Source organism: Salmo salar, chromosome 05 (assembly GCF_965601325.2).
Source record: "Salmo salar chromosome 05, fSalSal1, whole genome shotgun sequence".
In the NCBI taxonomy this organism is placed as follows: Eukaryota; Metazoa; Chordata; class Actinopteri; order Salmoniformes; family Salmonidae; genus Salmo; species Salmo salar.
This window is the reverse complement of record NC_138295.1, coordinates 87569615-87583202: the sequence shown is the minus strand read 5'-3', so window position 1 is coordinate 87583202 and position 13588 is coordinate 87569615. Positions and strand designations below refer to the sequence as shown.

General features: G+C 44.7%; 3 protein-coding genes across 7 annotated transcripts in view; all 3 read left to right on the top strand.

Annotated features, from left to right (window-relative positions):
• The window catches only part of LOC106590970 (phosphatidylserine synthase 1), a 31294-nt gene extending 26108 nt beyond the window's left edge, over positions 1-5186 (top strand). For both annotated transcript variants that reach the window (XM_082975859.1, XM_082975858.1), the window contains 2 exons: positions 1051-1111; positions 2018-5186. In XM_082975859.1, coding sequence (XP_082831985.1) covers positions 1051-1111; positions 2018-2221 — 265 coding nt within the window. In that variant the 3' untranslated portion in view covers positions 2222-5186. The remainder of the gene's footprint in view (positions 1-1050; positions 1112-2017) is intronic.
• A 1227-nt stretch (positions 5187-6413) lies between these two features.
• Positions 6414-9398, top strand: LOC106596027 (E3 ubiquitin-protein ligase NHLRC1-like). The gene has a single exon (XM_014187349.3). It carries the CDS (start codon positions 7482-7484, stop codon positions 8727-8729), a length of 1248 nt encoding a protein of 415 aa, XP_014042824.3. The 5' UTR covers positions 6414-7481; the 3' UTR covers positions 8730-9398.
• A 575-nt stretch (positions 9399-9973) lies between these two features.
• LOC106592223 (kinesin-like protein KIF13A) overlaps positions 9974-13588 on the top strand; it is a 267758-nt gene continuing 264143 nt past the window's right edge. For all 4 annotated transcript variants that reach the window (XM_082975857.1, XM_082975855.1, XM_082975856.1 and 1 more), the window contains exons 1-2: positions 9974-10593; positions 10958-11051. In XM_082975857.1, the coding sequence (XP_082831983.1) occupies positions 10533-10593; positions 10958-11051 (155 nt within the window). In that variant the 5' untranslated portion in view covers positions 9974-10532. The remainder of the gene's footprint in view (positions 10594-10957; positions 11052-13588) is intronic.

Sequence of the window (13588 nt, the reverse complement as noted above, 5' to 3'; positions counted from 1 at the left end):
AGACATGCTAACCTCTCACCATTACAATAACAGGGGAGTTTAGCATTTTTATATCATACCCCCAAGACATGCTAACCTCTCACCATTACAAAAACAGGGGAGGTTGGCTTTTTATATCATACCCCCAAGACATGCTAACCTCTCACCATTGCAATAACAGGGGAGGTTAGCAATTCAGACTATTTTCAGGCATCTGGCTACGGCATCTCAAGATGGACAAACGGTAGTATTGCTGTATTTCAAGTGAAGGTCTTTTTAAGGGAGTATGCGAGCACACTCGTTCAGTTTGCCTAGCCAAGTTTGCTGCCGCCTAAAGTCCCAGGGCCAGAGAGAGGGTTTGAGAGAGTTCTCTGAGAAGTACTCATAGCCAACTGGAAGGCTTTTCTACAGAAACCATGATTTGTGTAGAATGTTGTTTAACCCTCATTTTTACCGCGCTGTGAATGGCAGTTTCCACACCTGTGTTTTTAGAGAACATAAACTAGCTGACTCACTGTGTAGTTTAGTCTTCAGGGAAAATGACTTGTGGTTCATCTGTAGAGAATATGACAGGATGTCACAGCTTTTCATCTGTAGAGAATATGACAGGATGTCACAGCTTTTCATCTGTAGAGAATATGACAGGATGTCACAGCTTTTCATCTGTAGAGAATATGACAGGATGTCACAGCTTTTCATCTGTAGAGAATATGACAGGATGTCACAGCTTTTCATCTGTAGAGAATATGACAGGATGTCACAGCTTTTCATCTGTAGAGAATATGACAGGATGTCACAGCTTTTCATCTGTAGAGAATATGACAGGATGTCACAGCTTTTCATCTGTAGATCATTAGCCTTGTTTTCACTCCAATGACTTTGGCATAGTCCCAAATGGCACCCTACTCCCTATATAGCCTAGTGCACTACTTTTCACCAGGACTCTAGTGCAGTATAGGGGGGAGGATGCCATTTGGGACTCCTGCCTGTGGCTGGATGTGTTGGCTGTGTAGCGTTCCCTCAGCCATATGTCAGTGACATGTCTGTTCTGACCCCTCCTGTGTTTTACAGAGCTACTCTGAATGTGAGGACAGCAACTACAATGAGGACTTTGTGTCAGAACAAGGGAAAGGTAACTATGGTGTCTCTTCATCCTCTTGGGTTAAACACATGCAGGTGATTATTAATGGCTTTCATATGTAATATGCCTTTTTTAGTTATTTATGCCTCCTATTGTTGGGTAACTTGAGTTTCATCCAATCTGAGACTGGGAGGGTTGAGTGTAAATATAGTTAGGTAGTAGTCTGACCTCTAGTGGTTGACTGGGTGGGTTGAGTGTAAATATAGTTAGGTAGTAGTCTGACCTCTAGTGGTTGACTGGGTGGGTTGAGTGTAAATATAGTTAGGTAGTAGTCTGACCTCTAGTGGTTGAGTGTAAATATAGTTAGGTAGTAGTCTGACCTCTAGTGGTTGAGTGTAAATATAGTTAGGTAGTAGTCTGACCTCTAGTGGTTGAGTGTAAATATAGTTAGGTAGTAGTCTGACCTCTAGTGGTTGAGTGTAAATATAGTTAGGTAGTAGTCTGACCTCTAGTGGTTTGATTGGGGAACTCTTATCCAATGGAAACACACCTCTACTATCAACTATGTTCAACCATCAAAATGTATCATCCATTAGAGATGTCTTTGTGAATTGTTCAACACAGACACAATATTAAAACAATGAGAATCTTTCCCTCACTCACTCTGTTCTTTGGCTATGCCTAATTGTTGAGTATGACTTTATGATGGTGCACATTCTCTATATTTCGACATCTTGGTTGCGTCTCAAATGGCATCCTCTTCCCGCTACAGTGCACAGTACCCATAGTGCTCTGGTCAAAATGAGTGCACTGTATAGGCAATAGGGTGCCATTTAGGACGCAGTCAATATCTTTTTACTGTTTTATATTGTATGACATCACATTTGATGCGTTTTCTAGATATGTACCAATATGTTCTAATAAACCTGAACCTAATCCTAAACTTAAACCTTGCAGGAGAACTGCATTCTGAGGGTGAGGCTCCTCCCACCAGGCAGCGTGGGCGGAGCTCAGGGAAGAACAAATCCACCAATGGGCTGGGGAAGAAGTAATGCTAGCCCTGCCACCCAGGGTGGAGTCCCGCCCTCTTCTCCTGTCAGAACCCCGGATCACAGAGGAAGAGGTGCATGTTGGGAGAGATGGAAGAGAAAGAAAGGATAGACAACACTTTCCCTGTGCATTTTAACGTACGGAGAAGCACCCATCCATAAGAGGGGAGAGTGGGCCCAGGTTAGAGGCATGGTCAGTGGACAGGATAGACAGACACCATGTCCATGCAGGGTTGTAGAGGAAGGAGAGAGGGGATGTGTGGCCTATAGATCAGAGAACCACACAGATTCCTACTGGTGGTTGACACGGTCAGAGCTCCTACCTACCCTACTGCTGATCAGTTTGTGTGTGTGTCTGCATAAGCATGTGTGTGTGATGGCAATATTGCTTCTCCTCAGTCAGAGCAGAAGAATGCATGTTCCATTGTACAGGAGTTGGTAAACTACTGTGATTGGAGAACTACATTTATCCTATACCATATATCTTTCATGTGCTTCAGCCCATTGAATTAGGAATTAGAATACTAGAATGGATATGAACCTTCTTATGATGGTATACAGGCTGTCAGACATTTTGGTCAGGGAGTTGGTCCACCATGGTTAGCCAGTGCTGTGATAAGATATTGTGTAAAATAATGAATTGGAAGAATTTGTCTGCAGTGTATGTTTGTTAGCTAGCTCACCGGACAGCTTGTAGAGGAATGATTCAATTCATTTGTCAAGTTAACTGTCAATATGCCAACATTCCATTCAAACAATCCATACGCTGGCTGGTTGGACTTCAGCTAGTTGTAAATGCAACAAGTTGGCTATTGATATTGTATCATAGTGGCACTCAGTTTTCCAAGAAAACAACAACCATTTTGACATCTATGGTCTGTTTACATATATTATAGAGGCTATATCAAAATGTGTATAAAATCTGTATAAACTGTTTATAATTATGAATTTTAGATTGACGATTACATTAGACATTTCTGATATCACATGCCTTTTATTTTCCTGTAGAAGTCAAATCAGGATTATGCCTCTACTGCCATTCATTCCAGTTAGACTGGTTTGGATTTCTCCCTGACCAATATGGCTTCCATTATTCACCCTATTCTGGAAATGTGAGGGTTTATGACATAGCCCCCCCCCCCCCCCCCCCAATCAGACTACTGTATGTAAATGGTACCCTATTCTTTATGTAGTGCACTAAGATTGACCAGACCCCAGTCCAATGTACTGCACTAAGAAGACAATAGGGTGCCATTTGGGAAGCAGACATTATATAGCTGTGTAATATCACAGAAGTTGGACTCGTGTGTTGACTACTGTAGGGGAAGGCTGTTGTTATTCTCTGCTCCATCAGGCCAACTCTTCATCAGTTTTCATATTTGTAAGTGTTCACCATTTTTGGTTTGTTTTTATGACTTGAACAAAGAGAGGAATGTGAACAGAGGCCATATGTATCAACCATCTGAGTAGGAGTGCTGATCTAGGATCAGGTCACCCCTGTCAATGTAACCGTACTCATTATGCTCTAAAATACTCAAACTGATCCTAGATCAGCACTCTACTGTCGGAGTAGAGATGCTTGGTACATATGGCACCAGGATTTTAATGTAAAGCTGCTTTGGCATGGAAGGACGGACGTTTTAGAATTGTTTTGTGTTTGACCTCCTGGGTCAAAACATTGGCTTTGTGCTCCACCAGCTCCGTACGAGCCATTGACTTCCGTTGTTTTGGAGATGCCGTACATTTACTGTAATGTTTTGTGAAATCATCGTCATGACCTTTGTGTGATTATTATGTGACGTCCAAAATGGCACCCTATTCCCTGTATAGTGCACTACCTTTGACCAGAGTCCTATGGGCCCTGGTTGAAAAGTAGTGCACTATAAAGGGATTTTGATGCCATTTAGGATGCAGCCTTCCTCACCCTTCACATCCGGGCTGCTGTCTTTTTACAGTAAATGACGAGGCCAGTCGGTCATAGTTGGAGCTTGGTCTGTCTGTGCAGGCAGGTAGCTTTGTTTTACTACGATGTGGACGCTCTCGTTCTCACCTTCATGGCATTTAGCATGGCTAAGTGTGGAAATGGATCCGAGTTTCTGAGGGACTGGGGGATGCTACAGATTTACTACAGTAGTAGTGAAAACAAATGCTCTGGGTCACTGTCACACCACATCAGTAAGCCAGTATTCACACCATGTCTTTTTTCAGTGTTGCTGTAAACGTTTTTAATTCAACGCCTTTGTGCCTGTATGTATGTAGTTTTGTTCTTTTTTACACTTCACACTTTTTTGCAGTTTGTATTCAGCCTACTACATTTCTCCTTGAGGTCTTATTCCAGTGTTCTATTGATGATTATAAACTGGGTGGTTAGAGCCCTGAATTCTGATTGGCTGACAGCCGTGCTATATCAGACCGTATACCACAGGCATAATTACGTTGGTAACTAGTTTATAATAGCTATAAGGCACCTCGGGGCTTTGTGGTATATGGCCCCTAGACCACGGCTAAGCGCCGTGTTGCGTCGTGCCTAAGAACAGCCCTTAGCCGTGGTATATTGGCCATATACCACACCCCCTCGTGCCTTATTGCTTAAGTAAAGGTTTGTCAGTCACTGGGTCTGGTCAATACTCTTGGAATGCATCCATCCTTCCGCCATAGCTCCCTTGGAGTAAACGCTGTTCTGACATAACTGTCTTTTTAAGCTACTTTTTTTGCATACAAGATTGCATATAATTACTGAGAAATGTGGTTTGACGAATGGAGTTTAGCGATGGCACTCTGAGCTCTTATCACCCGTCCAGTTGTCAGATAAGTGAATATTTCGAGGGAGGATAAAAGGGTGCATTTTAGAAGTATTCAACCATAGCCATCATCTCAACAGAAATATTTCTCTCATGTGAATCTCCGCCCCTGACACTCACCCCCAGGTAGCATGGACCAGACTCCCTGTCTGTATACAATACGGCACGTTGTTTCTGGAAGGAAGAGGACAGTTTGCCAAAACAATCCCTCTCAAAAAGTAGACTTGTGTTTTGTTTGTTTTTTCACTCTGAATTAATAAAACTTTATTAAAAATGTTTTGTATTTCCTCTTGAATTGTCTTGTAGACTATATGTGTATGTCTCATTAGAAATACCTTGTGCTGTGTTAATGAGGTTAAAACCTATAGCCTTTGTTATGTGTTCTTATCCATTCTCTGTAACTCCCCTTGTGATTCAGGGTACATAGTTGAAAAGGTTGATAGGGCTGAATGATTGTAATGTATAGTGGAATGCTTCCTGGTTCCAGCACACATGGTGATTCCAAAATATTGAGCTATTTACACAAGAATTATACAACACATTTGGGACCCTACTTTGGGTTCCTCCAAACACCAAAGCTGTATTTTTGTTATCCAGGGTCCAGTATCTGCATACAGGCCTAATCACTAAGTATAAAGCACTACAGTTAACAGCTTGTCCAACTGCAGGTATTTATTTGAACTTGCTTGCCACTGTCCAATTAGGCCCTTGGGTCGACCAAACCGTAGTCTCGTGGCGATGAAGTAGCTTGGCCAGCACTCAAGTGAGATTGGTTTTTGGGTTGCTGAGATTAGTCCAGTAGAAGAGGTGTAATCACCTGGATTGACCTCTGGAGGGGGGTCTGCTCTCTAGCAGGAGAGGGAAGTGGGCCTGCTCTGGAGCCTGGCGCTGTCCTTCCTCACCACTCAACCAACCTGTCCCAAACGGCACCCTAGTCCCTATACAGTGCACCACTTTTGACCAGGGCCCATTGGGTGCCGGTCAGAGGTAGTGCACTATATAGGGAGTAGGGTGCCAGTTGAGAAGCAGCCAGAGGGATCCGATTTCACTCGTTCGGCACACCAGGGAACAGACAGACAGAAATAGCCTCCATGTACTGATTTATAAAGAGATACATTTCAACAAACTATTAATTGATGCTGCTGCCAAGTCAGGAAGAAGTTAAAGCGATGACTTTGACGATAGACTAGAAATGACAGGATGATGGTTTTGAAGTCACACAGAGTAATGTGGAGTAACTAGCAGAGGGCCCTCTAAATCACTGAGTACTTGTGTCCATTCTGACAAACACAAGTCCTTTCAGAAGCTACCCATTACCATCCAGACTAGTGTTAAAGTTTTACTCCATGGCTCAGAGATTCCACAAGTCACTGAATTGTTCCTCAGACCTGTGTGACACCTCTTTCCACTAGAGGGCAGCAGAGGGCCTCAGAGTGAGCCTGCCCACTGCGTCACAAAGTCACATGACAGCCTAGGCTTACAGGAGGCCAGTGCTCTCAGACTTTCAAAATGTCACCGGTGTTGTGTTTTCCTCTCTCTGTCTCTTTCCTCCTCTCTCTTTCCCTCTCTGACTTTCAACATATTTCCTCCGTGTTTTCTCAAAAATACTTTCCAGCCGTAGCAGACTGCAGCAGAGCTGACACTGTGACTGCCGTTGGGTAAAGAGACTGCAGCAGAGCTGACACTGTGACTGCCGTTGGGTAAAGAGACTGCAGCAGAGCTGACACTGTGACTGCCGTTGGGTAAAGAGACTGCAGCAGAGCTGACACTGTGACTGCCGTTGGGTAAAGAGACTGCAGCAGAGCTGACACTGTGACTGCCATTGGGTAAAGAGACTGCAGCAGAGCGGACACTGTGACTGCCGTTGGGTAAAGAGACTGCAGCAGAGCTGACACTGTGACTGCCGTTCGATAAAGAGACTGCAGCAGAGCTGACACTGTGACTGCCGTTGGGTAAAGAGACTGCAGCAGAGCTGACACTGTGACTGCCGTTGGATAAAGAGACTGCAGCAGAGCTGACACTGTGACTGCCGTTGGGTAAAGAGACTGCAGCAGAGCTGACACTGTGACTGCCGTTCGATAAAGAGACTGCAGCAGAGCTGACACTGTGACTGCCGTTGGGTAAAGAGACTGCAGCAGAGCTGACACTGTGACTGCCGTTGGGTAAAGAGACTGCAGCAGAGCTGACACTGTGACTGCCGTTGGGTAAAGAGACTGCAGCAGAGCTGACACTGTGACTGCCGTTGGGTAAAGAGACTGCAGCAGAGCTGACACTGTGACTGCCGTTGGGTAAAGAGACTGCAGCAGACCTGACACTGTGACTGCCGTTGGATAAAGAGACTGCAGCAGAGCTGACACTGTGACTGCCGTTGGGTAAAAAGACTGCAGCAGAGCTGACACTGTGACTGCCGTTGGGTAAAGAGACTGCAGCAGAGCTGACACTGTGACTGCCGTTGGGTAAAGAGACTGCAGCAGAGCTGACACTGTGACTGCCGTTGGGTAAAGAGACTGCAGCAGAGCTGACACTGTGACTGCCGTTGGGTAAAGTAAAAGAGAGGATATCTACACTATTATGGCTGATGTTCCTGTTCCTCCTTCCTCACTGAGAACAGAGGGGATCCTCCTGAGAGAGATCCACGTCAACCTGCTGGAGTGTAAAGTCTGCTTCGAGAAGTATAACCCACGGCAGAAGGAACGCCGGCCTCAGAACCTGTCCTGCGGCCATGTACTCTGTCTGGAATGTGTCCGGGCGCTCTCCCACCCCGTCCTCAAGAAGCTTGAGTGCCCTTTCTGCCGGCAGCTGTGTGACGTTGACAGCACTTCCCACTGCCAGGCGCTGACAGACCTCCAGGATCTTCTGCTCTCCCGCTCCCCCAGGTCACCTGTCCCTCATCGGGTCAGAGGAGGCAGCGGCTGGGTCGGAGGTCTGGGCTCTGGAGCTCTGCGACTTCGCTCAGCCTTCGGGGGCTGGGGGTCCCTGATCAACCCCACGGGGGTGGCCGTGTTCGGGTCCTCTGGGACCATGGTGGTGGTGCACGATGGAGAAAGGAGGGTGGTGGTATTCGGGCCTCAGGGCAGGAGGCTGCACGGGTTCGGGCGGAGGGGTCGCGGCCACGGGGAGGTGTGTCACCCGGTGGATGTGGCGGTGACTCCCAGCGGGTATGTGGTTGTGACGGATGCCGGTGACAGTGCAGTGAAAGTGTTCACCACCAGGGGGAGTTTTGTTCTGGCGGTGTGGGACTCCTTCCAGACGCCCTGGGGGGTGGATGTGGACAGCTGTGGACATATCCTCGTCACTGACATCCAGGCCGGCACGCTCTCCCAGGTTGTGGTGGACTTTGCCCGTGGCGTGACTCTGATGAACCGAGCGGTCATAACCGACCTCCAGCGGCCCAAGGCAGTGGCCTGCTGTCGGGTGACCGGGAACATCGCCCTGGTGGAGACACTGGGGCTCACAACCACACAACCTCCAAATGGCCCCCGGCCTACCAGACTGACAATATTCAACAAAGACTTTAACATGCTCTCTCAGATAGACAGCTTTACTCTGAGCCTGGGGGCCTCAGTGTGGCCCTGCATGTCTGCCGTGGCCTTTGACAGGGCCGGGGATGTGATGGTGATAGACTCCCAGCGTGGATTGATTTGGAGTTTGGGAAAGCTCCAGAACGGCCCGGTCCTAACCCCCCTGGTCAGTGAAGACTTGGTTCGCCCGGTGGGGCTGGTCGCCACAGCACAGAACACGCTGATTGTTTTAGACAGTGGAGACCATGCAGTGAAGATGTATTCAGTTCACTCGGATGCTATTCTAGTCCGAAAATGATGTAGGAAGAGTTAGCTGTCTGGCTGACTTGTATTGTGAAAAAATACTGGTGACTGGTGATTCCACCTGTTGTGATGTAACACAATAAAATCCAGATAAAAATTAGACAAATGTTTTAAGAGGATTTTTTTGAGTGTGAACAGCACTGGTAATAACAGGTGAATAATTACATGATAATGACGTGGATAATGACATGGTAATGACAGGTGGATAACAACATGGCAATGACAGGTGGATAATAACATGGTAATGACAGGTGGATAATGACATGGTCATGACAGGTGGATAACAACATGGCAATGACAGGTGGATAACAACATGGTAATGACATGTGGATAATGACATGGTAATGACAGGTGGATAACAACATGGTCATGACAGGTGGATAATAACATGGTAATGACAGGTGGATAACAACATGGTAATGACATGTGGATAACAACATGGCAATGACAGGTGGATAATGACATGGTAATGACATGTGGATAATGACATGGTAATGACAGGTGGATAATAACATGGTAATGACAGGTGGATAACAACATGGTCATGACAGGTGGATAATTACTTCTGAGATTTGCAAATAAACTAGGCCTACTAATTGTAAACTGTACTGTGATTACACTGACTGCACCTATGTCATTACATATTTTAGGAACATTTAAGGAACATTGCTCATCTCTGGTTATGTTTTCATTGACAGCTTGGTGCTAATTAGACAATACATTTAATTGCATTAATCTTTATTTATCCATGAAGTCCCATTGAGGTCAGAATATCTATTTTACAAGGGAGACCTTGTAAGGTAAATTTATTTCATTTATTTTTAATGAAGTCTATTTGTTTGAACGCTTTTGGAGATATTTAGATTCCAACTAATGTCTGAGTCTTTAAAGGAAATTAAGTTCATGTATATATCATTTGATATACAGAAGAATATACATAACTGTCTTATGATTTATATTATCTTGTTTGATATTGTAAATGTAATTGTTGTTTTGGAGGTCATTTGCACATTTTCTGTTTCATTCACTACGAACCAAACTGATCCAAACGGAACGCAACCTGAATTTGTCCAATTGAAACTCTCGTTTTCATTGTAAAACTTTTTCCGTTTGGAGTAAACGGTTTCCTTTGCAAAACGTTTTGGACTAATGATTATAGTCCTGGTGTATCGACTAAGTAGGCTAAGCTATCCGATCCAGTCCCAGACAGAAAGCATATTTGATGGGCATCAGTAAAAGTTTAGTCACTTCAGGCCACTGATGAGGAGGGCTACTATCTCCTCCTCTTCTTCTTCCTCTTACATATTTTACACAGTCTGCATTTCACATTTCACAATATCTTGGAACTCCATAAACGCGTGCATTGATACTGTTTCCGACTTTTCCCGATCACCCATGCTGGGTTTCCCAATATTGGCCAGTTCGGTTCGGGTTATGAGAAATCCTTTTTGTTGTTGCATAGCCTTAAGGCACCGCAGGATTTCCAGCAGCCAGAGAGAACTGCTCCCACTTGAAGATGGCGGTTGTGATGCTGTCTGGGACTGGAGCACAGTGCTGGATCTGCATAGGACGCTAACTTGATGGATATAAAGACAATGTTCACTTTTTATTTTCTCAGTCTTCTGGACTGGACTCTTCTGGGATTGTGTTATTAGGGCATACGCACACTTTCAACACCGGCTGAAAGTGGACTGAAAGTGGTGTTTTCGGGGCCGGGGACAGCTAGACGGCTAGCCATAGCCTGCGCATAGCTTGCTAGCTAACACATTGATGGTAGTCCAGGGTGGGAGGACAGTGGATGAAAATGTCGGATACCAAGGTAAAAGTTGCAGTCAGAGTCCGACCCATGAACCGGAGAGGTAAGTTAACATAACTGAAAAATAACCAGAATTCAGCGAACGTTCCAGTTGTATTTAATACGTGCTAACTAGTTTTTGTTTTTAGTCCCCCTTCTTTAGCCTTTTATCCCAAATAGATGTTTTGCTGCAGATAGAAAGTTAGCAACCAGGTCCTCTAGCCCAATGACAGGCTGCTTATATGTGGCTAGTGTACCGTTAGCTAGCTACCGCTAATCTTAAATAAGGCAAATAAATCCAACTGGCCAAGTGTCAGTCAGATGGAGTTTAAGTAGATACATCATTAGGCTAACTAGCTAGCTACTTTGATTAGAAATGTATGGAAACTTTCTCAACAAGACAGACACCTTTGCTCTGAACTCTGCAGAAACGGAACTGCATACGAAATGTGTGGTGGATATGGAGGATAACCAAACTGTGCTGCATCCACCGCCTTCAAACAATAAAGGAGAAAACAGCAGGTAAAAACACATTTACAGTTATTCAACATTGTCATCTGTCATTATTATATATTGTTTGTGCCTGTGGCCCATTTGAAGAACGTCTTCTTTTATTTTGGTGTGACATTATTATTTAGGGAGCGTCTCAAGCCCTGTCCCGCGAGGCACCAACTTTTCCCAGTTAACTTGATGGATATAAAGACAATGTTCACTTTTTATTTTCTCAGTCTTCTGGAATGGACTCTTCTGGGATTGTGTTATTAGGACATACGCACACTTTCAACACCGGCTGAAACTGGACTGAAAGTAGACTTTTGTTGAGTTTTCCCGGGAAGTTTTTCAAGCTTTAAAACAGTAAAAAATAAGTTAATCGTCACTGTGTAATTTCAAATAAAATATGTTTTTCTCCCCGGGATGAAACGCTCACTTGTTCTTTCACCTCGCGGCGCGGCAGGGTTAGTACTATACGGGATCCATGGGACGTCCCTATCCTAACCCAGGTTAAACTCGGTCCTCGGGACCCCAAGGGCTGCACGTTTTGGTCTTTTGCCCAACCACTACACAGCCGTTTCAAATAATCAACTAATCAAGTGTTGATCATTTGAATTTGTTGTGTAGTGTTAGGGCAAATACTAAAACGTGCACCCCTTGGGGTCCCGAGGACCGAGTTTGGGAAACGCTGCCTAACATAACCCTTACCTTAACGCTAAACATACCCCTTACCTAACCCTTACCTTAACGCTAAACATACCCCTTACCTAACCCTTACCTTAACGCTAAACATACCCCTTACCTAACCCTTACCTTAACGCTAAACATACCCCTTACCTAACCCATACCTTAACGCTAAACATACCCCTTACCTAACCCTTACCTTAACGCTAAACATACCCCTTACCTAACCCTTACCTTAACGCTAAACATACCCCTTACCTAACCCTTACCTTAACCCTAAACATACCCCTTACCTTAACCCTAAACATACCCCTTACCTAACCCTTACCTTAACGCTAAACATACCCCTTACCTAACCCATACCTTAACGCTAAACATACCCCTTACCTAACCCATACCTTAACGTTAAACATACCCCTTACCTAACCCATACCTTAATGCTAAACATACCCCTTACCTAACCCATACCTTAACGCTAAACATACCCCTTACCTAACCCTTACCTTAACCCTAAACATACCCCTTACCTAACCCTTACCTTAACGCTAAACATACCCCTTACCTAACCCTTACCTTAACCCTAAACATACCCCTTACCTAACCCATACCTTAATGCTAAACATACCCCTTACCTAACCCATACCTTAACGCTAAACATACCCCTTACCTAACCCTTACCTTAACCCTAAACATACCCCTTACCTAACCCATACCTTAACCCTAAACATACCCCTTACCTAACCCTTACCTTAACCCTAAACATACCCCTTACCTAACCCTAAACATACCCCTTACCTAACCCTAAACATACCCCTTACCTAACCCTTACCTTAACGCTAAACATACCCCTTACCTAACCCTTACCTTAACGCTAAACATACCCCTTACCTAACCCATACCTTAACGTTAAACATACCCCTTACCTAACCCATACCTTAACGTTAAACATACCCCTTACCTAACCCTTACCTTAACCCTAAACATACCCCTTACCTAACCCTTACCTAACCCTAAACATACCCCTTACCTAACCCTTACCTTAACCCTAAACATACCCCTTACCTAACCCTTACCTTAACGCTAAACGTACCCCTTACCTAACCCTTACCTTAACGCTAAACGTACCCCTTACCTAACGCTTACCTTAACGCTAAACGTACCCCTTACCTAACCCATACCTTAACGCTAAACGTACCCCTTACCTAACCCATACCTTAACGCTAAACATACCCCTTACCTAACCCTTACCTTAACCCTAAACATACCCCTTACCTAACCCTTACCTTAACGCTAAACATACCCCTTACCTAACCCTTACCTTAACCCTAAACATACCCCTTACCTTAACCCTAAACATACCCCTTACCTAACCCTTACCTTAACGCTAAACATACCCCTTACCTAACCCATACCTTAACGCTAAACATACCCCTTACCTAACCCTTACCTAACCCTAAACATACCCCTTACCTAACCCTTACCTTAACTCTAAACATACCCCTTACCTAACCCTTACCTTAACGCTAAACATACCCCTTACCTAACCCTTACCTTAACCCTAAACATACCCCTTACCTAACCCTTACCTAACCCTAAACATACCCCTTACCTAACCCTTACCTTAACCCTAAACATACCCCTTACCTAACCCTTACCTTAACGCTAAACGTACCCCTTACCTAACCCTTACCTTAACGCTAAACGTACCCCTTACCTAACCCTTACCTTAACGCTAAACGTACCCCTTACCTAACCCATACCTTAACGCTAAACGTACCCCTTACCTAACCCATACCTTAACGCTAAACATACCCCTTACCTAACCCTTACCTTAACCCTAAACATACCCCTTACCTAACCCTTACCTTAACGCTAAACATACC

Bases quoted from the DNA above. Each gene is read 5' to 3' on its own strand.
- LOC106596027 (XM_014187349.3), top strand. From the start codon at position 7,482: ATGGCTGATGTTCCTGTTCCTCCTTCCTCACTGAGAACAGAGGGGATC.